The 27851-nt window shown below is 44.5% G+C and overlaps 1 protein-coding gene across 1 annotated transcript in view; it reads right to left on the bottom strand.

Annotated features, from left to right (window-relative positions):
• LOC309550688 (NACHT, LRR and PYD domains-containing protein 12-like) overlaps positions 1-27851 on the bottom strand; it is a gene marked incomplete at its 3' end in the record, with an annotated part of 537904 nt that overhangs the window by 330482 nt on the left and 179571 nt on the right. Inside the window, exon 4 of the mRNA XM_082251023.1 lies at positions 5541-7248. Within this exon, the coding sequence (XP_082107149.1) occupies positions 5541-7248 (1708 nt within the window). The remainder of the gene's footprint in view (positions 1-5540; positions 7249-27851) is intronic.

Genomic DNA, 27851 nt, shown 5'->3' with positions numbered 1-27851 from the left:
ATGTCCCATACTTTGACAAGACATACTTCTGCCACATCCTGCATTGTCCAAGTTCTGTTGACAGCTACAGCGGAGCCTCAGAGGGAAATCCTCACTTATGCCTTACTTGACACACCGAGTGATTCAACCTTAATTCTGGCAGAACTGGTATAGAAGCTAAGTGTGAGAACCAAGCCGTTACAGCTAAAGCTCAGCACAATGACAGCTGTTGACACAGTTATATCAAGCCAAATTGCTCACGGTCTGTGAGTGCGTGGCTTCAACTCTAAAGCTCAAGTCCAACTCCGTCAAGCCTATACAAGAGATTTCATTCCAGTAGATAAGTCTCACAACCCCACTAAGGAGACTGCACTCCAGTGGTCACACCTCAAACACTTGGCAAACAAGTTACAGCCACTTCAAGACTGCAAAGTAGGACTGCTGATCGGTTATGACTGCCCATCAGCACTGGCTCCCTTGGAGGTTGTTATCGGCTCCGAAAATGAACCTTTCGCTCAAAAAACGATGCATGGCTGGAGCATTATAGGAACAGCAAATCCACATCTTGATAGACAGGGTAGCCAGAGCTTTGTACACTGAGTCGCAGTGAAAGAAATGCCAATGCCACCGGTCACTGATGTGTTAAAGGCTTTAGGAATGGACTTCATTGAAAGAAATTATGAAGATAAGTACGTGTCTCAAGATGATGTTCGCTTTGTGCAGTTTCTCTCGGAAACTATAATGAAAAGGAAAGATATACACATATGAGATGCCGTTACCCTTCAAAGACAACAGTCAACTGGCACTACCAAACAATAAGAGGCTGGCCCTTATTCGACTTTATCATCTGAAGAAAAGATTAAAGGCAAATAAACAATAACATGAACACTACACTGCATTCATGAAGGAAACAATCAGAAAAGGTGATGCAGAACCAGCCCCTTCATTATCAGAGGAAGAGACAGTGTGGTACATCTCACATCACGGGGTTTATCACCCCAAGAAGCCAGACAAGTTAAGGATTGTCTTTGATTGTTCGGCAAAGTTCAAAGGCATCTCCCTAAACGACACCTTACTGACAGGTCCCGACCTGATAAATTCTCTAGTGGGAGTCCTCTGTCGCTTCAGGAAGGAAGCAGTTGCTGTGATATGCGACATTGAAAAGATGTTCCATCAGTTCTACATCCCCCCAGAAATGCGCAATTACTTAAGGTTCCTTTGGTGGGAGAACGGTCAGTTGGACACAGAACCGAAAGAATACAGAATGGCAGTTCACCTTTTCGGTGCCAGTTCTTCTCCAGGATGTGCCTTAAGTATCTTGCACGACAATACAAGTCAGAATATCCCTCAGCATCAGCCTTCATCGAGAAGAACTTATGTCGACGATGGCCTAACCAGCGTTCCAACAGTCAGAGAAATGCTCGAAACGCAGGAATTATGTAAAAATGCTGGCCTACGACTGCATAAGTTCAACTCTAATAAAAGGGACGTCCTGTCCTGTATAGCTCCGTCCGAAAGAGCAACAACTAGTGTACCTGTCAAACTTAACCCAGACTCAACAACAGAAGGACAAGTACTTGGCATTCAGTGGTCAATTGAAAACTACACTTTCAGTTTTAGTGTTGACATAAAGGATAAACCCTCAACTCGTCGTGGTATCCTGTAAGTTGTAGCCTCTCTTTATGATCCTCTAGGCTTCATAGCCCCCTTCATACTGAGTGGCAAGTGCATTCTTCAAGAGCTTTGCCGCAGGGGCATCAGTTGGGATGAAGCACTTCCTGAGAGCTTATGTCCACTGTGGGAGGCCTGGAAGAGTAGTCTGCAAGCTTTAAGGGAAATCAAGATACCCAGATGTTACCATCCCCCAGACTTCGGTAACAGAGTGAAGGTGGAATTACACCCCTTTTCCGATGCCAGCAACGTAGGATATGGTGCCTGTTCGTACCTTAGGTACAAGAATGACAGAGATCAAGTCCATTGCAGTCTTGGTTTAATGGCTAAAGCAAGAGTCGCACCAACGAAGATTGTGAGCATCCCAAGGCTTGAACTCTCAGCTGCAGTCACCGTAGCAAGGTTGAGTGTCATGTTGATGGCACTAGAGCCTTTCCTAGCTGATAAACAGTGTGAGTTTATCTTCAATGCTCCTTCCGCAAGTCATGCAGGTGGAGTCTGGGAACGTCAAATTAGAACCATTCGTAATGTGCTAAATGCTACAACAGTCCAATGTTCAAGTAGACTAGACGATGCTTCTCTTAGAACATTATTTTATGAAGCCATGGCCATTGTTAACAGCCATCCTTTAACTGTCGATGGAATCAATGACCCCAAGGCACCAGAACCTCTAACTCCAAACCACCTCATCCTGATGAAATCCAAGGTTGCATTACCTCCACCAGGGAAATTCGTAAAGGAAGATGTATATGCAGCTAAACGGTGGCGTAGAGTACAGTATTTTGCAGAACAATTCTGGAGTCGGTGGAAAAGGGAATACCTCATGAGTGTTTCCACAAGACAGAAATGGCACACACCTCGACTTAACCTCAAAGTAAATGACATTGTCATATTAAAAGAAGATATGTCTCCCAGATGCCAGTGGCAACTAGGACGTGTAATTGAAACTACAATGGAAAAGGATGGTCTAGTTTGTCGAGTCAAGGTGTTAGTAGGTGACAGAAGATTGCAAGATAAGAAGGACTATGTATCAAAACCTTCAATTATTGAACGTCCTATTCAAAAAGCTAGTAGTCCTCATAGAAAGCAAATAAGTTCAGTTTTAGTGATACACTAGCATACCACCACACAAGACAGTAGCCAGTTACAGAGGTACCTATAAGCTAAATTGTGTACGATGTACCATGTTTTATAGCGGCCATGGTTTATTCTGTAAATTATGTATGACTCTTTAAGTTATATTCATCATAACATAATTTGGTGGGAGTGTAACTGTCCGCTTATCACTTTAAATCTTTGTTCAGCACTTACTGCCAGGTGGAACCTTTCTGCCTTCCTTTTGGTTCCCTGGGGAATGTTTAATCAGCAGAACCACTAGACCACTCCTCCTACTCCTCCTTCTCTAGCTCCGAGGTAAACTTTCTTGTGACTCAGATTTCATACAGTGCATGTCAGCAGCATTTAATGGAAAGGCGATTGCTAAAGAAAGGATTTCTAAGGTTTAAAGTTTGCACCCCTTGGCAAGCGGAGCGAGGTATGCAGTAAGAGTGCATTATATATAGAAGTATATGTTGTTAGATATAAATTGTGTCCATGCTGTTAGTTTAAATATGCTATAGATAATCCAAAGCATTTTGCATGTGGCCATGTTTCCTTAGATGTTTAATGTCATTAGATATGTGTGCAGACAACTGTAATCCACCTTGTACCTTCACATTTGCAATTAACCTTGCAACCCCCCTTTTTGGTGATCACTGTAAACAAATGTATTGTATGTCGTTTACAGTTTTCACGGTGCTATGGTGCTTATGCTTATGGTTTATGGTATTCAAGGTGCTAAAGAGATTAACGTTCAACCCTCCTGCACACCTTTGATGCAAAAGAATAAAAGTACTGCACCAGTCAGAAGCTCTCCTCTCGTTATTTATTTGATGCCAAAGGGGCCGATACACCAGCGGTACAGTATTTTGTACGCATTTTCCGAAGTTAGTACATTCTTGGAACATTTAGCACTATTCTGTGTCATTTCCTGCCAGTCCTCTAGATTCAGCGCAGCCCTTCGCTCACTTTCCCATTGACTTCAATAGTTAGTTACTGGAGGTTTTCTCCAAGAGACATTAGCGGAGTATACAAGTGAGATGATACCTGAAGAGTACAAAATTCCTAAGCTGCAGGCAGCAAAAATGCTCTAGCAAAGGAATATCACGGGAAGATCTGAAAGAATTGAATGTGAGAAGCCCCATAGGGGACCTTTCCTTTTCAATTTGCAGTGCTGTAATTTTCTCACAAAAGCAATACAGCAACCTGGAGGCGTTCTGTACACAGAGGATGTACAGAAGGCCCTCTGAAAATGTCATTTCCTGCTTGTGTGAATGGCTCACAGATTTTCCCAGAAGTCTGCACTAAAATACAAGTCATATTTTGGGCATCCCCTGCAAGAAAGGGGAGATACTCCCAAAGGGAAATCATGTCTAAAGAGATGCAGACCATGTCACTTTCTTTATTAGAGCCCTGCAAGTGCTGTAGCTGATTAATAATTATACAATCACTCCCATTGAAATTCATTCTGCACATACACACAAACGGCAATTTCTTCAGAATAACAAAAGGTAGGAATCTGCAACATAGGTTGTTACAATCCCTGCAATGTACATAGTTCACCCCGAGGGGAGGGTTTTTTCGAAGGGTCAAAGAAAGGATTCATGGAAGGCTACAAAATTCCAGCTGTATCAAAATCAATGGATGAAGGATGACCAAGGAGGAGAGGTAAGGGTTAACAAATACATTGATCCATCAAAGTGTATAGGAATGCTTCTTATTTATGCTGCTGTGACTTTTGTGAGATAACATAGAATATGGGGCTGAATTCATACTGAAGTCCACCAGGAACCTGTTCCAAAATTGCACTGTGCTGAGATGATCAGAAGGGCATCATTGAATATAATGTGATTTCCCTTGTCTTGCAATCTGTGAACCCAGGCTTGAGAACTTCTAAAGTAGCATTGAAGGTGCATCAAAGTTGCATTAAACTTGCAAGCAAGAAGCACAGCATAGTCATACTGGAAATCACATCAGAATAGTGGGAAGTGATATGGGGAAAACACAACACAAACTTTGCAAACACAAGTCATGCCTTACCTTAAATTTACTACAATTCAGGAAAACCACTGCATAAATGCATATGCATTTTTGATAGGGAGCAGTGTAAATGTAGCCTAAAGCCCACTGCTTTATTCACACATTGATTCACACCCACTTTTAACATACACTGCACCCACCCGGTTCAGTTTTCTATTAATCAAAAGGTAAAAATCAAAATTTCATAATATATGTATTTCTCTTTGAAAATTGAAGTATAACTAAAGATAAAACTTATTTTAGGTTTCAACAGAGTTGAGGATTAGAGCGCCTGTCAGGTTTTTATTACAGTCTGTCCCCCAGTAGGGTGATTCACACTCTCTATTTGTCATGCTTACTGTTATCACTGAGAGTGCAAGTGAAAAAAAAATGGGTTGTCGCCAGAACATGGAAAATAGGAGAAATCTTCCAATAGGGATACTAGTTCTGGTGACAACCAGGGATTGCTTCACTTTGGAGGAATTTCCAGTTACTTTCTATTTTGTATATAGGACAGGAAGTGAAGGGAAGTCTCCTCAATGTGACAAAAACTGACAGAGGTTATAACCCTCCCTTACTCTATCCAAGAAGAAAAGAAAAGGTTTTGCCTTTAGTTCTACTTTAGGTCTTATCTGATGTATTCACATAAATAGATATGTACGGTCTGCATATTACAGAAAACAAATCACACCAATAAATAATTAATAATTTATCTGGAAAAACATGTGAAAATAACAATTACAGCATTGTGATTATTAATATTTTATATTTACCTCAAACTCTTGATGGTGTGTAGAGCCGGTATAAATTTCCTCAATCCTTCACTCTGAATATTACATGAGATGAGATTTACTTCTTCTGTCTCTGTGCAGGATTGAAGGATAAAATACAGCACAGAGCAGTCCAGAGGGCTGAGGGGGACCTCAGAAAAGTCAACTTTGTTTGATCCAAAACATTGTGACACCAGAGCCTTATTCCTGCTCTCATAGAGATAGTAGAATACATTGAGAAGCTTTCTCTCATCTGTAGATTCCTCAGGTCTTTGTTCTGTGTTTTTCTTCTGGATCCAGGTGATGACATCTCTGACAGCCTGAGTAGACAATTCTCCCACATGAGACTTTAACATGGATCTAGTAGAAGAGTCTGAGAGACCACAGAGGAAACGAAGGAATATTTCAGCACGGCCGTCTTTGTAAGATTCAGCCTCATCAAGTGTTTCCTGTAATCTGTCAGGATTATAGTTAATAAAATGGACTAAAGCAGCAAAAAACTCCTGAAGAGTGAGATGTAAGAAGGTGTAATCCACATCAGGAGGCTGACCAGATTCCATCATGAAAGATGAAAAGAGATGATTATCATTTCTCACACTGAATGCCTCCAGATGACGCTCATCAAATACAATCATGTGATTCATCACTCCATGTTCTGCCATCCACCCAATAGATGTCAGCAGTTCCCGGGCAGTGTGACCACCATCTTTATTCTGGCTGTGATTGGCCAGAATGTTGGAGACAAAAGTCACAAAGAGTTGTGTCACTGTTTTGGGTAATGATGTCATCAGCTGATCAGTGATTGTTGGTTGGGATCTGAAGCACATTGATAACACTGTACAGATGATCCAGCAGTATGATGGGATATAACAGAAAGTGTACAGCGTGTCATTCTCCTGTACATAATGAAAAGCCTTCTCTGATAATTCCTCATTTCCAAAGAAATTATTAAAGAAGATCAGTCTGTCTCCATGGAGAAATCCCAAGATCTCAGCTATTCTATGGAAAACACCGGTATCAACTAATGCCAGTCTGGTTGGGCGGCTGGTTATCAGTACAGAGCAACCCTTAAGAAGACTCTGCCTCACCAAACTGACCACAATCTCACCAAAATGTGTTCTCTGTTTTCCATTGGACAATTTACTTGATGTGAAATTTATTTGGTGAATACTCTCATCTAATCCATCAAATATAAAAAGAAGTTTCTCTGGATCTTGTAAAATATCTCCAATCTGACTCTCCAGATGTGGATAATGATGAAGAATCATCTCCTCCAAGCTGACCTCTCCCAGTCTATTAAGGTCCCGAAATCTGAAGAAGAAGAGAAAGGCAAATCTCTGATAGTGTTTTTCAGTCACCCAGTCATAGACAAACTTCTGCATCAGTGTGGTCTTCCCTATTCCTGGCACTCCGCTCACCATTACTGCATGTGGTATGCAATGTGACTGGTGGTTCCATCGGAACAGCCTGTTGGGGGAAATGTGTTCCAGTCCAGTCTGTGCTTCCTTCAAGCTTTCCTCATGTTTTTCCCCAGTCTGTATTAGCTCATTCTGGGGACGCTGCCTGAACTGATCAGTGGAGACTACAATCAGATTCACATAACGCTCATTGATGAGGAATTTTTGTGGTTCCAGGGTGGTTCCTGGGGGTCTATGTTCCACTAGAGTCTCAGTCTTCTCCATCAGATGTTGTTTGTGCTTTTCCTGAATATCTGGGAATATAATGGAAATATTTTATGAAATATAAAATATGGTTAAAGCAGAAGAGGAGAATGTTGATATTATTTTCATCTGTAGTGTTCGTAATATTAACATATTTAACCACTTAAAGTGGAGTTCTACCCATTTTCGTAACTTTAGATGTATGTAATCCCCTTTAAAACGACTTTTACCAATGGAAACTTTTTTTTTGCTAGTAAATACCTTATTTTCTTGTTTATTCCTCCTCTCCTCACTTCCGGGTCCGATCAGCGATGACGTCATTCGGCGATTCGCAGTGTGTGCTGGGATGTATTCCATGCCAGAAATCTCGCAGTATTACCCAGGAGCTGTACTGTGTGTATTGAGGCCGTGACCTGCCCCGCCTCCTCTCAGTGAGTTGTACTTTATGTATTGTATTCAGGCTGTTCTCTGCCCCGCCTCCGCCCCACCTCCTCTCAGTGAGCGAGGACTGAAAGCATTATATCCTCACTGAGCTCACTGAGAGGAGGCGGGGCGGAGGCGGGGCAGAGAACGGCCTGAATACAATACATAAAGTACAACTCACTGAGAGAAGGCGGGGCGGAGGCGGGGCAGAGAACGGCCTCAATACACACAGTACAGCTCAGCTCCTGGGTAATACTGCGAGATTTCTGGCATGGAATACCAGCACACACTGCGAATCGCCGAATGACGTCATCGCCGATCGGACCCGGAAGTGAGGAGAGGAGGAATAAACAAAAAAATAAGGTATTTACTAGCAAAAAAAAAAGTTTCCATTGGTAAAAGTCGTTTTAAAGGGGATTACATACATCTATGTAATCCAACGTATTAAAAATGGGTGGAACTCCGCTTTAAGCCCCGGAAGATTTTACCCCCATTCCGACCAGGGGGTATTTTGCAATTCGGCACTGCGTGACTTTAACGGACAATTGTGCGGTCGTGCCACGCTGTACCCAAATTAAATTGACGTCCTTTTTTTTTCCCACAAACAGAGCTTTCTTTTGGTGGTATTTGATCACCTGTGCGATTTTTTGATCATGTGCTATAAACAAAAAAAGAGTGAAAATTTTGCAAAAATAACAATATTTTTCTCATTTTTTTATATGAAATTCCCCCCCCCCCAAAAAAATGTAAAAATCAAAATTGTTTAACATTTTTGGCCAATTTGTTTTCTGCTACCTATGCTTGGTAAAAAAAAAATCACAATAAGCGTATTTTGATTGGTTTGCGCAAAAGTTATTGCGTTTACTAACTAAGGGAAAAATTTTCGTCATTTTTGTTGTTTTTTTTTTTTTAACGAGTAATGGCGGCGATCTGCGATTTTTTTTTTTTTTTGCGGGACTGCGACATTGCGGCAGACAGATCGGACCCTTGAATGACATTTTTGACACTTTTGGGGGTACCAGTGACATTACTACAGTAATCAGTGCTAAAAATATGCACTGTTACTGTAAAAATGACACTGGCAGGGAAGGGGTTAACTTTATTGGGGAAGGAGGGGTTAAGTATGTCCCTAGGGGCGTGTTTCTAACTGTGATTGGACATGGCTACTGGTGTAAGAACAGAGATCAATGGTCCTACATAGTAGAACCGTGTGATCTCCATTTTTACACAGGGGAGAATGACAGGCGGCTTTGTTTACATTAACCGCCTTTCTCCCTTCACGGCGCACGATCGCGAGTGACCGGCGGACATTGGGTCTGCCAGTCACACGCACTGACTTCTTAGGGAACGAGCCGGGGCGGGCGCGCGCCTCCGCTATTGGCTCACAAGCCAGTGACAGGCTAGTGACGTACCGGTACGTGACTTTGCCTGGCCGGGGCTGACCGCCGCAGCATATCTACTTGCAGCGGTCGGCAACCGGTTAAGTATAGTTTGAGCCCTGTCTGCTTACCAGAAGGGCTGCAGGTAAATCTATGTTGTTCTCTGCCTACCAGAGAGCAGGATCTGTTAGTGAGGTCTGCTCATTGTGCTCAGGATGCAACTCATTCAGTCTAGAGAGTGTTTCACACTGGTCCAATAGGGAGGCATGTTGGACAGTGGAAAGAAACCGGACAAATGGATGCACTGGCTTTTGACACAGTCCTGATGATTGGCAAATGGAGAGTGTCTCGGTGCATCTTGGGATACTGTATAAAAGCCCGGAGCACATATGCTTGAGGTCTTTTCATCTGGATAGCGGAGTCCCGGAGGGAGGGGGAGACTGCCTCCTCCTCTGTAGAGGTGCAATGTTGCCTCAGGGGGTAGTCCTGAGGGCCTGAAGAGTAGCAGTGAGGAACTGAACCCAAGGGTCCAGAGAAGCTGACTGAGAGGGGAGACACTGGAGGATCTGGGTCTTCAGTACAGTGAGTACAGAATCACGTATCAAGGGGCCTGACCTGAGGGGGGCTACCCCTGCTCCTAGGATAGTCAGTGGACGGGTGTCAGTTGAAAAGGGATGCTAGTGACAGTGTTCTGAAGATAATGTACAGGAAAAGAAGTTGCCTGGAGAATGACTCAAAGGCACCACATCCCAATGAAAATGGACAAGAAAATGCCACCCTCAAAAGGGGGAAAAGAATGGGGATTTTTGAGGTACCAATAAATTTAACGTTAAAGCGTTATTTAAAATATACAAATTTTATTTAAATAATTATTTATAAGAAATTGACCATAAATTCAAGACATACAACATGATTAAAATCAATTAATTGTTGCTGTATATATTATTAACCACTTACTGCAAAGTGACGTAGGCGTACGTCGGCAAACTTTGCGGGGGTATACCGGGATGATGCCTCTAGCTAGAGGCACCATCCCGGTACCGTGGTTAACAGCCAATGGTCAGCTTTCCATCGGTAAGGACTGATGCAGCTCGGGAGCCGCTCAATCGTTACCCGGGTGATCGGGAGGGGACATCCCCCCCCTCCCGCCGCCTTCCGTGACTGGGTGCTCGGGGCTCCCTTCTCACCAGGAGCCCCGAGCACCCAGCCGGCACGTCCACCGGCTGGATGGAGTCCCGATGAATGCCGGAAACGGCTTCGATCGGATCTTCGATGACGTAACCCGGAGACGGCATCTATGACGTCACTTCCGGGTTACTGTGCTGCAAAAGGCGGCAAATTTAAAAAACGGCTGTATGCAAAAATGCCATTTTCGGCGTTTTGCATACATGGAAATGTAGTGGAGGGGTCTAGGGTCTTTTACTTCCTCCTTCCTCATCATGCTGGGGTGTACACAAGCAGACCAGACACGAGATATCCAAGTGCCTCTCACCTCCTCAAAGGGAGCCTCTATCCGGAAAACCTATATATCCCTCCATAATTGCTTATATGCAAACTTGGAGCCAAAAAAGAATTACTTGGGATATCCAGATGTAATTATAGATACACTTGTATACTCCTAACTAAAGTTTGAAAGAAGTGCCTCTTTATCTGGCCAAACAACCCCATGGGCATTCCATGATCTACCAGATACCGATACTATCACATACAGGAACTCTAAGGCAACCAATATATTGTATAATCTTACACCCCTGAAGAAGCGGAGTGTTGAAACCCGCGAAACATGTTGGGTTAATGCCCGGTACCCTGGTTTGGGGTCACCGGAGCTTGCATAACATCTATACTGCCTGCAATGTTCAGAACTGTATGTAATTGATATGACTATGATGGTAATCTGTTCTGTACAATCTTTTATTTTATAATCTTTTCTCTTCACTTTGTATGTAATTTTTAATGGAACAATAAAATTTATATATTTTTATACATGGTGGTTTTTCCATCGTTGATCTAAGTACCGTTAAAATCCCACCAGCCCTCAACCATTTTTCTCTCTTATCTCTTCTTTTCTTAATCCAACTTTTCCTTTCCTTTTCTTTTCCCTCTTCCCCCCCCCCTTTTCCTTTCCCCTTCCTTTTCATTCCTCTTTTCCCCTTTACTTCCTCCTCTTCTTCCCTTCTTCCCTCCCCATTACCTCTCCCTTAGCCCTCCTGCTTTTTACTTCAATCTCTCTTTATTTCCCTTTTTCTGTAAACTCTGTTTTTTTTTTCTCTTTCTGCATTCCTCCCTTTTTCTTTTCTCCAGCGTGTGATTCTCTCACTTCCAGGTGTCTAAGTTCCTCTTTCTATGCTCAGTTTTCTTCTTTTTTACTCTTTTCACTTTCTCTGGATCTTTTCCACTTTAAACACGGTGTTTGTGTTAGACCCTTACACCAGGGTTTTCACTTAACTCCTTGTTTTTTTGCATTATTACTAGGGATGTTGGTACCATACTACAACTATACAACAAACATTTGATTATATAACATGTTGGGTATCTATTTACACGGCGTGACATCATCTTTCACAATATACAAAAAAAAATGAGCTAACTTTACTGTTTAGTATTTTTTAAATGCAGTGAAATGTGATTTTTTTTTAAATTTTTCCCAAAAATGATGTTTTAAAGACCGCTGCGCAAATACCGCGTGACAAAAAATATTGCAATGACCGACATTTTATTCCCCAGAGCCTTTGCTAAAAAATATATATATATAATGTTTGGGGGTTCTAAGTAGTTTTCTAGGAAAAAATACTGATTTTCACTTGTAAACAAAAAGTGTAGAGAATGTTTTAGATCAAGATATGCATCAGATGGTGCGTCAGTCAACTGAATGCTTCAGGTGATGATATTGAAATATTCTGTATTTGTGTATATACATAGATAGAAGAAATACTATCTTATTGGTTTAAGAGATATCTTCTTGACCAGATTTTATCCTGAATATGATTTTCACATAGGTGTGTATGAGGTAACACCGATCTGGGCCTACTTGATCACAGAACAGCAAGCCATCTGTGTCTCGCGATGCCTCGCCGAAACACTGGACACTGTTCTGAAGATAAGTTATCGTCCACCCAGTCCTCTTGTCAGAGAGTAAAGAGAGCAAGAGACTTAACCCATTCTACACTTGTGGCAGTGTGTATCAAGCAGCCTAGCTGTTTCCAATTTACATAGAAGGCCTTAACCATTGTGACTAGTTCAGCTGGAGTATCCCACTATTCCCTTCTCCTACCCCAATTACAAACAAACACCAAAAAAAGCCAATACCCCTGGACTATATTTGTGTGAGGAGCCATCAGGAGCAAGGAGGGATTCATGGACTATTTTTCAAGTTAATCGTGTCCTGGTAATCAGGGAAGCCCATGTAGTCACTATTTAGCAGGCCCTGCGCAGACAGTGCTACCCAGGTTACTATGTGTGGTCGTCCATATTACTTGAGAACAGAGATTTTTTTTCTTAGCAATATACACACTTCTCCACATTTTATCATAGTTACATAGTTACACAGTTACATAGTTACTGAGGTTGAAAAAAGACATCAGTCCATCCAGTTCAACCTATGATGCGTGTGTGTGTTTGCTGTTAACCGTACATTGTATACCCCTGTATGTCGTGGTCTTTAAGGTGCCCATCTAATCGTTTTTTTAAACTATCGATGCTTTTAAGGTTAAACCGCCTTTCCTCTAGTTTTAGTGAGTGGCCACGTGTCTTATTGTATTCCCTTTCTCTGAATAGTTTGTTCCTTATGCTAGGGTCCTCGCCAGTACAGTATTTGTACATTGATATCATATCCCCCCTCAATCGTCTCTTCTCCAGAGAGAATAAGTTCAATGCTTGTAGTCTTTCCTCATAGCTGATGCCCTCCATTCCCCTAATCATTTTTGTTGCCCTTCTCTGGACTTTCTCCAGTTCCAGCACATCCTCCTGAGGACCGGTGCCCAGAACTGGACAGCATACTCCAGATGTGGCCGGACCAGAGTCTTGTAGAGTGGGAGAATAATCTCTTTATTTCTGGAGTGAATCCCCTTTTTTATACATCCCAGTAGTAAGGTCACTGTTTCCTAAGTTGTCCCGTATTTCTATATCCGTTATCCTTTTAAAGACCTGTCAAGAACAGAAAATACCCGATACACTTGTATCCTAACCACTTGCCGACCACCGCAAGTACATATACTGCGGCGGTCAGCCCGGGCCAGGCAAAGTGACGTACCGGTACGTCACTACTCCTCGCCGCTCTGGCGCGCGCGCTCCGGCGGTCCCGCAGATGGCTTGATTGGGTTCAGAACCGATCAGTTATCAGGTCCAGGCCAATCATTTTTTGGCCTGGACCTGTAGATCGGTTCTGCCCAATCAGATTCTGTGCTGAGCCTGTGTAATGTAAACACAGGCTCAGAAAAGATGTGCCCTCCCCTCCCATGATCCTTTTTGGATCCAGCGTGAGAGGAGAGCACATCTAACTGTAAGTACTGCACCAAGCACACACTTTTACACTTAGATAGGCACATTTAACCCCCGATCACCCCCCAGTTAACCCCTACACCCCCTGTCACAACACACAATGTATACAGCATATAGCATTTTCCTATATACCTGTATAAGTGTGATTTGTTACCAGGTGTAGCGCTTGCGACCCCCCTTTTTCACTTAAAATACCCGCCACCCCCCCATAAAGATTTAACCCCCTGATCACCCCCAGTTAACCCCTTCCCCCTGTCACATTGCACACTAATACAAACATAATATACTGTTTTTCTGTATTTTGTATTAGTGCGATTGTGACTTGACTTAGCGCTAGAGAGTTTGTTTCTGTCCCAAAGGAGGTTTAGGGTTTCCGCCACCTCCCAATAAAGATTTAACCCCCTGATCCCCACCTGATCACCCCTACACCCCCTGTCACAACACACACTGTATACAGTATATAGTATTTTCCTATATACCAGACCAGGTGTAGCGCTTGCGGCCCTCCCTTTTTCACCTAAAATAACCGCCACCCCCCCAATAAATATTTATCCCCCTGATCCCCCCCCGATCACCCCCAGTTAACCCCTTCCCCCGTCACATTGCACACTAATACAAACATAATATACTGTTTTTCTGTATTTTGTATTAGTGTGTTTGTTACCTGAATTAGCGCTAGCAAGTCAGTTTCTGTCACCACCCCCCCCACCCCCGCCAACCCCCAATAAAGTTTTAACCCCCTGATCCCCCCTGATCACCCCTACACCCCCTGTCACAACACACACTGTATACAGTATATAGCATTTTCTATATACCCGTGTAAGTGTGACTTGTGACCAGGTTTAGCGCTTGCGGTCATTCCTTTTATCCTTAGGATACCCGCCACCCCCTCCCAATAAAAATTTAACCCCCTCATCCCCCCCTGATCACATCCAGTTAACCCCTTCCCCCCTGTCACATTGCACACTAATACACATGTAATATAGTGTTTTTACTGTATTTTGTATTAGTGTGAGACTGGGAGTGTGGTGCGACTGTGAGACTGGGAGTGTGGTGCGACTGTGAGACTGGGAGTGTGGTGCGACTGACCGGGCTATGCGACTGTGAGTGTGTGCGACTGAGTGTTGTGCGACTGACCGGGTGGTGCGACTGGGAGTGTTGTGCGACTGACCGGGCTGTGAGATTGTGAGTGTTGTGCAACTGAGTGTCAAGTGAGGGTAGTGGAGTACCAGAGGGAGAGAAAGTAGAGTTAGGAAGCCAGGAAATAGCCACATAGGATAGACTTAAATCACTGAATCCCCATTAGATTAGTAGGTACAATGCCCGGCGGGTGTGGAGATGCGACTCGGTGTACATCTTGTGATATGTATGCGCTCCTCGGTCATGCGATCGAGGGAGAATACAAATGCGCAAAATGTAAGCAAGTTGCTTCCCTGGAAGCTCAGGTCCTGAATCTAGGGAAGCAGCTGGCAACACTGAGACGAATGTCCATACCGGAGGAGAGCCAGGATCGTACCAGTCAGGTGCAGGCAGGGGTCTGCACAGAGGTGGGCGGAGTATAGGAGGTGCAGGCATCAGAGCAGAGTAGAGGGGTGACAGTTAGGAGGGGTAGAAGGGGACAAGGCAAGGAGGCTGATCCTGGGCTGGAGCACCCCAATAGATACGCCCCGTTGTGTGATGTTGGGGAAACCAGTCAGGGACCAGCATTGCTGGAGCGGAGCGACGCCCCTAGCTGCCAGGGGAAGAACTCCTCCAGTGAGGCCGGGAGAAAGGGAAAGGAAAGACAGGTGCTGGTGGTAGGGGACTTAATTATTTGAAGGACAGACAGTGTAATCTGTGACAAAGACCGTGTGCGCCGAACAGTCTGTTGTTTGCCGGACGCTCGGGTTCAGCACATCGCGGATCGGGTGGACAGATTATTGGGTGGGGCTGGGGAAGACCCAGCTGTCATGGTACACGTGGATACCAATGACATAGGCAGAGGAAGATGGAGAGTCCTAAACGGTTTCCTTTGACTTAGGCGCTAAGTTGAGGAGTAGGACCCCCAAGGTAGTATTTTCCGAAATACTACCTGTACCTCGAGCCACACCAGAGAGGCAGCGGGAGATTAGGGAAGTTAACAAGTGGCTGAGGAGCTGGTGTAGTAAGGAGGGTTTCGGGTTCCTGGAGAACTGGGCAGACTTCTCAGTCGGCCACCGGCTCTTTGGTAGGGACAGATTGCACCTAAATGGGGAGGGTGCAGCCGTACTGGGTGAGAAGATGGCCAAAAAGTTAGAGGGGCTTTTAAACTAGGTGATGGGGGGGAGGGTACAGATGTAGAATTAGCCAGTGGAAAGCAAGTTTCAGAGGGCAGAAATGGGGGCATTAGCGCTAGGGTGTTCGGAGCTCCTATACCCAGGGTGGGTAAGGGGAAAAATCAAGAGAGCAGCCTAAAAACATCAAATGAGGATATATGTAACCGGTCAAAATTAAGAGGTTTGTATACCAATGCAAGAAGCCTGGCCATCAGGATGGGAGAGCTGGAGCTGCTGATGTTTGAGGAGGACTTAGATTTTGTGGGGATAACAGAGACTTGGTTTGACAGCTCTCATGACTGGATGGCGACCATTCAGGGGTATTCCCTTTATCGCAGGGATAGAGAGGGTAAAAAAGGGGGAGGGGTATGTCTGTATATTAAGAACAGTATACAGGTAAATATGAGGGATGATATTAATAATGGAGCTAAGGACGAGGCAGAATCCCTATGGGTAGAGCTTCAAAGGGAAGGCACGCTGGGGAAGGTAATATTGGGCGTATGCTATAGGCCCCCCAACCAGAGGGAGGAGGGGGAGGCGGACCTCATTTTACAGATAGGATTGGCAGCAAGGATGGGAAATGTCATTATAATGGGGGACTTTAATTATCCTTATATAGACTGGGCAGAAGGAACCGCACACTCAGCCAAGGCTAGGCTTTCATTTCATGGGTCAGATGGTGAATGCACCGACAAGAAACAATGCGGTACTTGACCTACTGATTACCAACAATACAGACCTGCTCACGGATATAGAAATACGGGGCAACTTAGGAAACAGTGACCATAGGTCAATAAGTTTTAGTTTTAATTACAGTAATATGAAGCAGGGGTAATATAAGGATGCTGAATTTCAAAAGAGCCAATTTCCCAAAACTGCGCTCGCTGCTAGAAAATATCAAATGGGATAGAACGCTGGAAACAAAGAACACGGAGGAAAAATGGGAGTGCTTCAAGAGCATACTAAACAAGGGGATTGACCAGTGCATTCCAAAGGGAAATAAATTTAAAAGAGCAAAACTAAACCCTGGGTGGCTAAACTCCAACATAAAAATGCATATTAGTGCTAAAGAAAAGGCCTTCAAAAAATACAAGACTGAGGGGTCATTGGCAGCATTTAAGCATTACAAAGAGTGTAATAAGAAATTTAAAGACGAAATCAGGGCGGCTAAAATAGAACACAAGAGACATATAGCGGAGGAGAGTTAAAAGGAAAAAGAAGTTCTTTAAGTATATAAACAGTAAGAAAGCGAGGCCAGAACACCTTGGCCCCATAAAAGATGACAAAGGAAAATATGGCCACTGAGGACAGAGAAAAGGCGGAAGTGTTAAATAATTTCTTCTCTTCAGTCTTCACAAAAGAATCGGGGGGCTACACGAACCTAGCTTGTAAGGCCGAACTAAACAACACACCTCAGGAAATACCGCCATGGCTAACAGAAGATAGACTTAAAACTAAACTAGAGAAACTTAACATAAATAAATCACCGGGACCGGATGGCTTGCACCCAAGGGTTCTTAAAGAGCTCAGCCAGGTGATTGCCAGACCATTATTCTTGATCTTTAAGGTTAGTTTACAGACGGGTATGGTGCCAGCTGATTGGAAAAAAGCCAACGTGGTACCAATATTTACTATAGGTAACTATAGGCCGGTCAGCCTAACATCTGTAGTCTGCAAAATTTTGGAGGGGATGTTAAGGGACCACATACAAGACTTTAGTAATGAAAACTGTATTATTAGTAGTAATCAGCATGGATTCATGAAAAATCGTTCTTGCCAAACCAATCTATTAACCTTCTACGATGAAGTGAGCTGCCACCTAGATAAAGGAAAGCCTGTGGATGTGGTATATCTGGACTTTGCAAAGGCCTCTGACACCGTTCCCCACAAACGCTTACTGTACAAACTAAGGAAGGTAGGTATGGACCATAAGGTGAGTACCTGGATAGAGAACTGGCTCCAGGGGAGAGTCCAGAGGGTGATCTTTAATGGGGAGTACTCGGATTGGGCGGGTGTGGAAAGTGGGGTCCCCCAGGGTTCTGTCCTGGGACCAATCCTGCTTAATTTATTCATAAATGATCTAGAGGAGGGGATATCTAGTACAATCTCAGTATTTGCGGATGATACTAAACTAAGCTTGCCAATATCTTCTATGCAGGATGTGGAAACCTTACAAGCGGGCCTGAACAAAATAACGGGGTGGGCAACTACATGGCAGATGAGGTTTAATTGTGAAAAATGTAAAGTAATGCACTTGGGGGCCAGAAACCAGAAAGCAAGCTACTCACTAGGGGGGGAACCTCTGGGTGAGTCTAGGATGGTAAAAGACTTGGGGGTACTGGTGGACAACAGGCTTGGCAGTGGCATGCAATGCCAAGCCTCTGCAAGCAAAGCCAACAGAATACTGGGATGTATAAAAAAGGGGATTCACTCCAGAAATAAAGAGATTATTCTCCCCTCTACAAGACTCTGGTCCGGCCACATCTGGAGTATGCTGTCCAGTTCTGGGCACGGGTCCTCAGGAAAGATGTGTTGGAATTGGAAAGATTCCAGAGAAGGGCAACAAAAATAATTAGGGGAATGGAGGACATCAGCTATGAGGAAAGACTACAAGCACTGAACCTATTCTCTCTGGAGAAGAGACGATTGAGGGGGGATATGATATCAATGTACAAATACTGTACTGGTGATGACCCTAGCATAAGGAACAAACTATTCAGAGAAAGGAGATACAATAAGACAAGTGGCCACTCACTAAAACTAGAGAAAAGGCGGTTTAACCTTAAAATGCGTAGGGGGTTCTTCACTGTAAGAGCGGTAAGGATGAGGAATTCTCTTCCACAAGCAGTCGTATTAGCAGGGAGCATTGATAGTTTCAAAAAACTATTAGATGGGCACCTTAGAGACCACAACATACAGGGGTATACAATGTACGGTTAAAAGCAAACACACACTCACATCATAGGTTGAACTGGATGGACTGATGTCTTTTTTCAACCTCACTAACTATGTAACTATGTAACTATGTGATTGTGACTTGAGTTTGCACTAGCGAGTTCGTTTCTATCCCAAAGGAGGTTTAGGGTCCTCGCCACCCCCAATAAAGATTTAACCCCCTGATCCCCCCCTGATCACCCCCAGTTAACCCCTTTATTGCCCTGTCACAGTGTCACTTTTATAGTGTACAGTTTTTTTTTCTGATCACTATTATTATGGCACTTTTCCACTGCAAGTACCTGCTCGGCTCTACTCGGCCCTGCTTGGCCCGGTTTGCTTTTCCACTGCTGGTACCGCATGGTATAGTGTCGGAACGGTTCGGTACGGTACGGTATAGGTTTGCTTTTCCACTAAAGTAGTACTAAAGTTAAGTGGGTGGGATAACAACGGGGTGGGTGGGATTCTCTGACCAATCAGTGGCTAGTAGTGACTGCATGCAAAGGATTGTGGGATATGGTACCAGTTTGGTACCTGTTGGAACCACAATCGAGTAGGTACTGTTTTTTCAGAGCCGTACCGTACCGTACCGTTCGGTTCCATGCAGTGGAAAAGCAAACCTATACCGTACCGTACCGAACCGTTCCGACCCTATACCATGCGGTACCGCAGTGGAAAAGCACAAAAGCGTGCCGAACCGGTACGGTTCCATGCAGTGGAAAAGCGCCATTAGTGACACAGGTGACATTAGCTAGTGTTAGTGTCAGTCTAAAATAGCGCAGATCCCTGGCGCATAGTTAGAAATAACCCCTTGATTACCACGCACACACACACACATACACTTCCATTACTAGTATAGTGTTTGAACAGATCAATATCTGATCTGATCAGAACTATACTAGCGCCCCCATAGTTTAGGGTTCCCAAAACGCGGTGTTTGCACGATCAGCACTGATTCCTGCCAGCACTTGCGTTTAACCCTTTCACCCAGGCAAGTGTAGTAATCAATAGATTACTGTCACTTACAAAAAAACACAACACACAAAACCGCTGTATTAGCAGAGTCAGGCCTGATCCCTGCTAGCATTAGCAGTTTTTTTTGGTAGCGCTTGAAATAGTTTTTGACAACCAGGTGCTTTTATTACCTGTGAGTCGCACTACTGTACCGGTAAATTTAGTTACCAAAATGACTAAACGTTGGTACCGTAGTGAAGAGGTATATAGTATACTGTCCGTGTCAGATGATAGCGATGGGGAAGCTACACTGGCAGAATCAGGGTCAGTATACGAACCTGATGACGGCAGCGGCTCCCTGACAGATAGCTCCGACAACAGATGGGTCCCAGTTAGACTCAGGCGTACCCGACCCCATTCTGGAGTTGTAGAGATGCAGGAATCGCAGGGTGCTTGTATTGAGCAGAGTGTGGTTACTAGTGCCGCTCATCCTTCTGGTGACCTGGCAAGTGCCAGCGGTCTAGTACACCCTGGACCTAGTACAGCCAGCACAGCAGTAACACTTGGTGACGTGGCGAGTCCCATACGTGCAGTTGAAGCTGGTGCAGTGGCTAGCACGAGTAGTGGCCCGCAGCCACCACGTATTTGAAGGCAGGCCCGTAGAGCCCATAGTGCCCTCCCTAATGCGCTGGCATATCCCAATTGGCAACCCACTGATTCTACAGCGCCAGTACTTCCCCCATTCACTCCCCAACCTGGAATCCACGTGGAGACAGCTGGTTTTACGCCGCTGAACTTTTTTGAGCTGTTCTTCACGGAAGATCTTTACGGATCTATTGTGGATCAATCAAATTTATACCCACAACAATTTATCGCCGCCAACCCAAATTCGCCCCTTGCCAGACCATTCGGCTGGAAACCTATAACGGTTTCCGATTTTAAAATCTTTCTGGGCCTTTCCCTCCACATGGGCATAACTAAACAGAGTGAATTGCGGCTATATTGGTCCACTAGCCCACTTCACCATATGCGCATGTACTCTGCCTCCATGTCCAGGGCAAGATACAAGCAAATTCTGCAATTTATGCATTTCAGCGACAATGAAATCTGTCGTCCTCGGGGAGACCCTGCATATGATTGGCTCCACAAAATTCGGCCCCTCATAGACCACTTCAATCAGCGGTTTGCAGCCTTGTTTACCCCCGAACAAGTTGTCTGCGTTAATGAGTCCCTGATTAAATTTACTGGCCGCCTTGCTATGAAACAGTACCTCCCCAGCAAGCGTGCCAAGTACGGGGTCAAGCTGTACAAGCTCTGTGACAGGGCCACAGGTTATACAGTTAGTTTCCGGGTCTATGAGGGAAAAGATAGCTGTGTGGAGCTCCCTAACTGCCCAGACTACATAGGGAGCAGCGGCAAGATAGTTTGGGACTTGGTGTCACCCTTATCTGGAAAGGGGTACCATTTGTACGTGAACAACTTTTACACAAGCGTGCCACTATTTAGTCACCTTCTCGATTTACAAATTGGCGCATGTGGCACTGTGCGACCTAATCGCCGGGGCTTCCCCCAACGGCTTGTAAATTCTTAGACGGGGGGCAAGAGCCTGCTTGAAAACAGACAAATTGCTTGCAGTGAAGTGGAGGGATACACGGGATGTTTATGTTCTGTCCTCCCTTCACGCAGACACGACGATCCAAATTCCTACGGCAACTGGCGTTATGGAGAAACCCCTCTGTGTCCACGAATATAAACTTAATATAGGACGGGTGGACCTTAACGACCAGCTTTTAGCGCCGTATTTAGTTGCCCGTAAAGCCAGACGCTGGTACAAAAAAGTGTCTGTTTATTTATGCCAATTGGCTATGCTTTGTCCTATACAGGGCGTCAGGACGAACTGGATCCTTCCGGGAATTCCAGGAAGTGATCATCCTAGCCTACCTGTACCCAGGAGGCATGCCTGCCCAACTTCCCCTTCCAGATGCAGTGAGCCGGCTGCATGAGAGACATTTTCCACATGTCCTCCCGAGTACCCCTACCCAAAGATGACCCCAAAGAAGGTGTCGTGTCTGTAGCAGGCGTGGATGTAGGCGTGACACCCGCTATTATTGTCCCAGATGTCCTGACCAACCTGGCCTCTGCATCGGGGAATGTTTAGAGCGCTACCATACACTAGTGGAGTATTAGTGTAGGGTACAGCACGACACAGTGTAGGGCACACAAACACAGGGTCTCGAAAGATGTTCGACGGCTATTGACATTTTGAGAGACCCAAGCTGGAAAATCACAGTCGCAAATCGAGAAAAAACAGTTAGAAAGAAAAATAAAAGAATCCAAAAACGGTTGTTGTGTCAGTCATTTTATATGTTCTTCTACTCTTCCTACTGTATTTTTTTTTAATGTCCTTTGTTTGTTTTTTCATTCTTTTGTGACCTGTTTCTCTTGCAGGTACTCATCGGCTGCCACATTGATTTTATATATTCTGACACAAACAGCGTTTGCGCTCAGCATATATGGATACCTTTGCTGGCAGCAGCTGTGGTGATTTTCTGATTTCATCACTGCAGTTAAAATCCTATTTTGGTATACGTGGATAGTGCCGTGTATACCCATCATTAAATTAAGTGGGTGAATGTTTGGGCGGTTAATGGTGTGTAATACTACACAATATTCCTGTGGTGATTTCTGTTAGGTTCTCTTTTTTTTTTTCATTCAGCCCACAGGCTGCATGAAAAAAAAAAAAAAAACCTACACTATATGCCAAACAAGGACCAGCAATGTACTGGTAGGTTGCTGGACTTTGAGTGGTTATACCAGGATGATGCCTGCAGATTTAGGCATCATCTTGGTATCGTTTTTTACAGCCAGCGGTTGGCTTACATGTAAAAGCAATCCTAGCGGATAATTGGCTGCTAGGCTGCTTTTAAATGCAGTGGGAGGGGACTCCCCCCCCTCCCACCGTCTTCCGCCGCCTTTCGCGGTTTTTCTCTGGCTCTCCTGTCCCACCGGTTAACCCGAAAGTGCAGCCGGTGGTTCAATTATCTAACTATAGAGCTAATTGGAGATGAGAATGGCTCCAATCATCTCTATGGCCTAAGATACTGGAAGCTAGGAGCATTTCATGACTTCTGTTTCGCCAGAAATAAACAGGGCCATTGGGAAATTGGGAAAGCATTTTATCACACCAATTTTGGTGTGGTCAGATGCGTTAAGGTCAGAGGAGAGATCTAGAGTCTAAAAGACCCCAATTTCTTTAAAAAAAGAGTACCTGTCACTACAGATTGCTATCATAGGGGATATTTAAATTCACTGTGATAACAATAAAAATGATAAAAAAAAAAAATGAAAGGAAAAGTGTCAAAATAACATAAAAAAGCAAAATAAAAAAAAAATCAAGCCCCCCCCCCGCCCCCCCGTGCTTGTGCGCAATGGCGCACGCAAGCGTTGGTCTAGTGTCATATGTAAACCGCAATTGCAGCATGCATGTGAGGTATCGCCGCGAACGCCAGGTCGAGGGCAGTAATTCTTGCAGTAGACCTCCTCTGTAAGTCTAAAGTGGTAACCTGTAAAGACTTTTAAAGGCTTTTAAAAATGTACGTAGTTTGTTGCCGCTGCACAGGCGTGCGCAATTTTTAAAGAATGTCATGTTTGGTATCTATGTACTCAGCATAAGATCATCTTTTAAATTTTACCAAACAAATTGAAATTATATAATGTATTTGTGCAATAAATTTTTAAAACATTTATTTTTTTCGCAGAAATTGCGTTTGGAAAATCTGTGCGCAAATACCGTGTGACAAAAAAATTTGCAATATCCACCATTTTTTTCTATAGGGCCTATGCTTTAAAGAAATATATAATGTTTTGTGGGGTTCAAAGTAATTTTCTAGTAAGAAAAAAAATATTTTTTCATGTAAACAAAAAGTCACAGAAAAGGCTTGGTTTTCGTCAGGTGTAGCTTCCCATCTCGGGGGGGGCGTGCCCGGAAGCGGTCATGTGAGGACGCGCTGCGTGAGCCTCGTGTGAGACTCCCTCCCTACCTAGGAACCTATCCGTGATTGACCGAGAGATCCGCACACTATGTACGGTGTGGGGACGGCAAACCTCACGGACCTTCTCCTGCATTCCCTCGCTTGCTGACCGCGGTGATTGAACATCGCAGCGGATCTTGAAACCCGGAAGCACTCCCCCGGCCGACACACGCACGCTGCCAAGTGGGTGGACTGAAGCTGAGGACGGTGGACACCCGACGCTAGACGCCGCTCACCTGGAGATCGGTTCGAGAAATGGGGCGAGAGACCCGGGCGCTCCGGATAGCACGGAGGCGGCGGCGGTCTCCATCGGCTCTCCCCCGTTTGTTGTCTCGGCGGCCGAACACCGTGGCGCCACACTCGGCGGTTTAGAGGCACATTCCCTCCCCGCTGGCTGACGCTGCTAGCTAGTTGAGCGGGAGCCGGCAGAGACTGCTATACCATCCACTGCTGCGTGCAGCAAGTACGGAGGAAACACACAGCAGGATCCTGATGTGACCTGGAGAACACATAGTAGGGGAGAGAAACTGCTACATCATCTTGTCTCCCCCATTGAGCCTATCTTGCTGCACTGTTGGAGGTATGTAACTTTGAGAGGATGTGGAGGTATGTGACCCCTAGAAGAGAGAGCTCCGGAGAGGGGACAAACTGCTTAAAACTGTGAGTGGAATCCCCTGTTGCCTGTTAAATTTCTAAGTGCCAGTAAATAAACTTATAGACAATACTCTAGTAAAATACAAATATATTGATACACTGGGGACAGGAGGATGTGACCTGTGAAACCGGTGATAAAGTCAACCCATTTTTTACTTGAGGACTGAGAGGGAGCTGGTGTGAAAAGCCGCCATACAGAGACGTAGAGACACTGAAATATAACGATGAAGCGGGGGAGAGCTTGAGAGCTTGAAATTTAGGAGAAAGCAGCAATGTTGGCAATAGGTGTATAATGAGAATCTAAGAAGAGGCTCACACACACTAGCAGCGCTGGCTAAAACTAAAAGACCTATGTATAGAAACAATGCATCAAATGTTATTTGCAGCAAAAATAATGTCCATGCAAGATGAGTATTATCCGCAAATGCTGAATATAGTATGGGTCATGTATTGTATAGGATCCTGGAGTGTAAGTCCGTAGATCACCGGTGGTGCTTCCTGCCTAGATGGACCACCGTCACCACACCTCCAAAACGTGCCCCCCTAGGTAGTGGAAACTCACCAAAGGATGGGAAACAGACCGCCTTGAGTAGAATATAATTCCACACTGTGGTTAACGACTCTCAGGTAAATACTCTCCAATACAGCATAGACAGCAAAAGACTCCTCAGGACCATGCATGGGAAAAGAAAGGGGGAGGACCCATCGTGTAATTCCGTAAACACACTTTATTAAAACCCCAATCCCCCATACAGGATACACTCACAATATTGCAATAAAATAGTAGCATGTAGAAATAGTAGTCTGTCGCGTGCCGGTCACTCACCGCTACCAATTCGGAAACTCGAGCTCCAGAGCACCGACTCTGCGTGACAGCTGATGGATGCGTGCTCACGCCCTTACATGTTTCGTCACACGGACTTCCTCGGAGGGCGCGAGCACGCACCATCTCGCTCCTCTAATGTACACTCCCAAATCGGAAGGAGAGCAGGACTCTGACCAATCAACCGCCCGCGACGGTGACCACCCATACGGGACCCGTGGACCAATCACCAGCCTGCGCCGAGGATTAGACCCGCCCCGCTCACCTCCGAACCGGAAGGTAAACAATCACAATCCGGAAGGCGAGCGGAACATTAACCAACCATCGGCCCGTTATGGTGACCGCCCATTCGGGACACGCGGACCAATCAACGGCCCGCGCCAAGGTTCTGACTAGTCCTACTCACCTCCAATCCGGAAGGTAAATGTGCCTAATCCATTTAATTGGATGTGGCTCGTAGAGAACTCATGTATCCTCTCCTCACTAGTGCCAACAATGATCGGAAATGTATAAACACTTCCTGCCAAAATACAGAACACCAGATCCCAGGAGATTCATACACATGTATCAAATTTAACCAAATGATGTTATTTACTCCCGCGGGACTCCTTGTGTGGATCTTCCCGCAGGTATACGTTTCTTTTGACAGAAAACTGAATAGATAAATAAATCCATGCTGAAGTATTATTCCACATGCTGCTTTACATAGTAAAAATAATTATTTTTTTAAAGGAATTAAAAACTCTAAAACCAATGTATCAGAAAAATGAATCCTCTTATATAGAAGATATATATGTTACAAAGATAGTGTTTCAATTACAAGACACAGAAAGAAGGCAAAAAGCTGTCAGATATGACAAACATAGGAAGGGGGGATTGTTTTCTGACCCCACCAGGGGAGCAACTCAATTACTAAAAAAACATTGTAATCAATTCGGCTCAGGAGGTCATACTTAACAAATAGCCACCCAAGAGTTGAAAACACACATCTGCGTACTGCTTTAGTAGTTGCTAATGAAACAGTTAATATCTAACTCCACGTTTAACCCATTGGGGTGCAGAGCGTTCGTGAGGTAGATCCAGTGAGTCTCTCTCTTCGAGAGTTCACGCACTCGGTTAGAGCCCCTCCACACTGGATCCACTTTCTCGATACCCCAAAATTTGAGATTTGTTGGATCTTTGTTGTGATGGCGTTTATAGTGCACTGGAACACTGTGATGTTTATATCCCTTTCTAATGTTAGCAAGATGCTCGGCTATACGGACACACAGTTTCCTCTTGGTGCGGCCTATATATATATAACCGCATGGACATTCCATAGCGTAAACAACGTGTGTGGTGTGACACGTGATAAGATCTTTAATCTCAAAAGTTTGGTTATTAGCCGAAGAATGGAAGGAGGTAAAATTACGAAGATGTGTTCGTACTTGTCTGCAGGCCTTGCAGTGTCGACAAGCATAAAAACCACTTCTCTCTTCCCAGAACATTCTTGGTTTGACTGGGGGATCCAACACCTTTTGGACCACCTGGTCTCCAAAGGTTGGACCCCTCCTGTAGATGAAGGAAGGGGAAACTGGTAGAACTTTGCCCAGTATGCGGTCCATACATAGAACATTCCAATGCATTCGAATCACATCTTCTATTTGTTTATGTTGTGTGTTGAACTGTGTAATGAAACTCCACTCATGGTTAGCAGTGGAGCTCCTATTACTAGGCGCAAGACATGTATCATGGGACAGTTCGGCCACTTCATTAATATCCCTATCAAGTTGTGCAGGATTATATCCCTTGTCCACGAACATCTGTTTGATCACTGCAGCTTGGGCCCAAAAGTCACTGTCCAACGAACAGTTTCTCCTGACTCTCAATAGTTGGCCTTTTGGAATATTTTTTAGCCAGCTATTGTGATGGCCACTCTGAATTGGCAGATAACCATTTCTATCTGTAGGCTTGAAGTAAACCTTCGTATGCAAGATGTTATTAATCAGCATAACTTCTACGTCAAGATAGTGAATGGATAACCGACTCCAATTAAACTCCAAACGGATGTTATTATGATTGGAGTTCAATTCAGATGCAAAGCTGTCCAAAGAACTTTCAGGTCCCGACCATATGAAAAATAGGTCATCTATGTATCTGCGGTACAAGATGAGCTCTGACCTTTGTGCTCCGTATATGTAATGATCCTCCCATTCACCCATGAAGAGGTTCGCCAAACTCGGTGCGTATTTCGCGCCCATCGCAACTCCCCTTTTTTGATTGTAAAACCTCCCGTCATACCAAAAATAGTTGTGCGATAGGCAAAACTCAAGTACATGTTGTAAGAACCTCTTCTGGGGGTCGGGGATATCAGATCTTTTACTAAAAGCCCAATTCAGGGCTAGGAGGGCATCCTCATGTTGAATTATTGTATAAAGGGATGCTACATCCGCAGTTACAAGAAATATATCTGAGTTGGTCGGCAAAGACACTTGTTTTAAGGACAAAAGAAAATCCTTTGTGTCCTTAAGATATGACCTCAGATGTATGACACTGGTCTGAAGAAAAAAGTCCAAGTATTCACCCAGCCTTGAGGACACAGAATTGATGCCATTCACAATTGGCCGGGCTGGGGGATTAATTTGGTCTTTATGGACTTTCGGGAGGGTATATATTGTTGGCAAT

Source organism: Pelophylax lessonae, assembly GCF_965119305.1.
Source record: "Pelophylax lessonae genome assembly, chromosome: 3".
NCBI lineage: Eukaryota > Metazoa > Chordata > Amphibia > Anura > Ranidae > Pelophylax > Pelophylax lessonae.
This window is presented reverse-complemented; position numbering and strand designations above follow the sequence as displayed.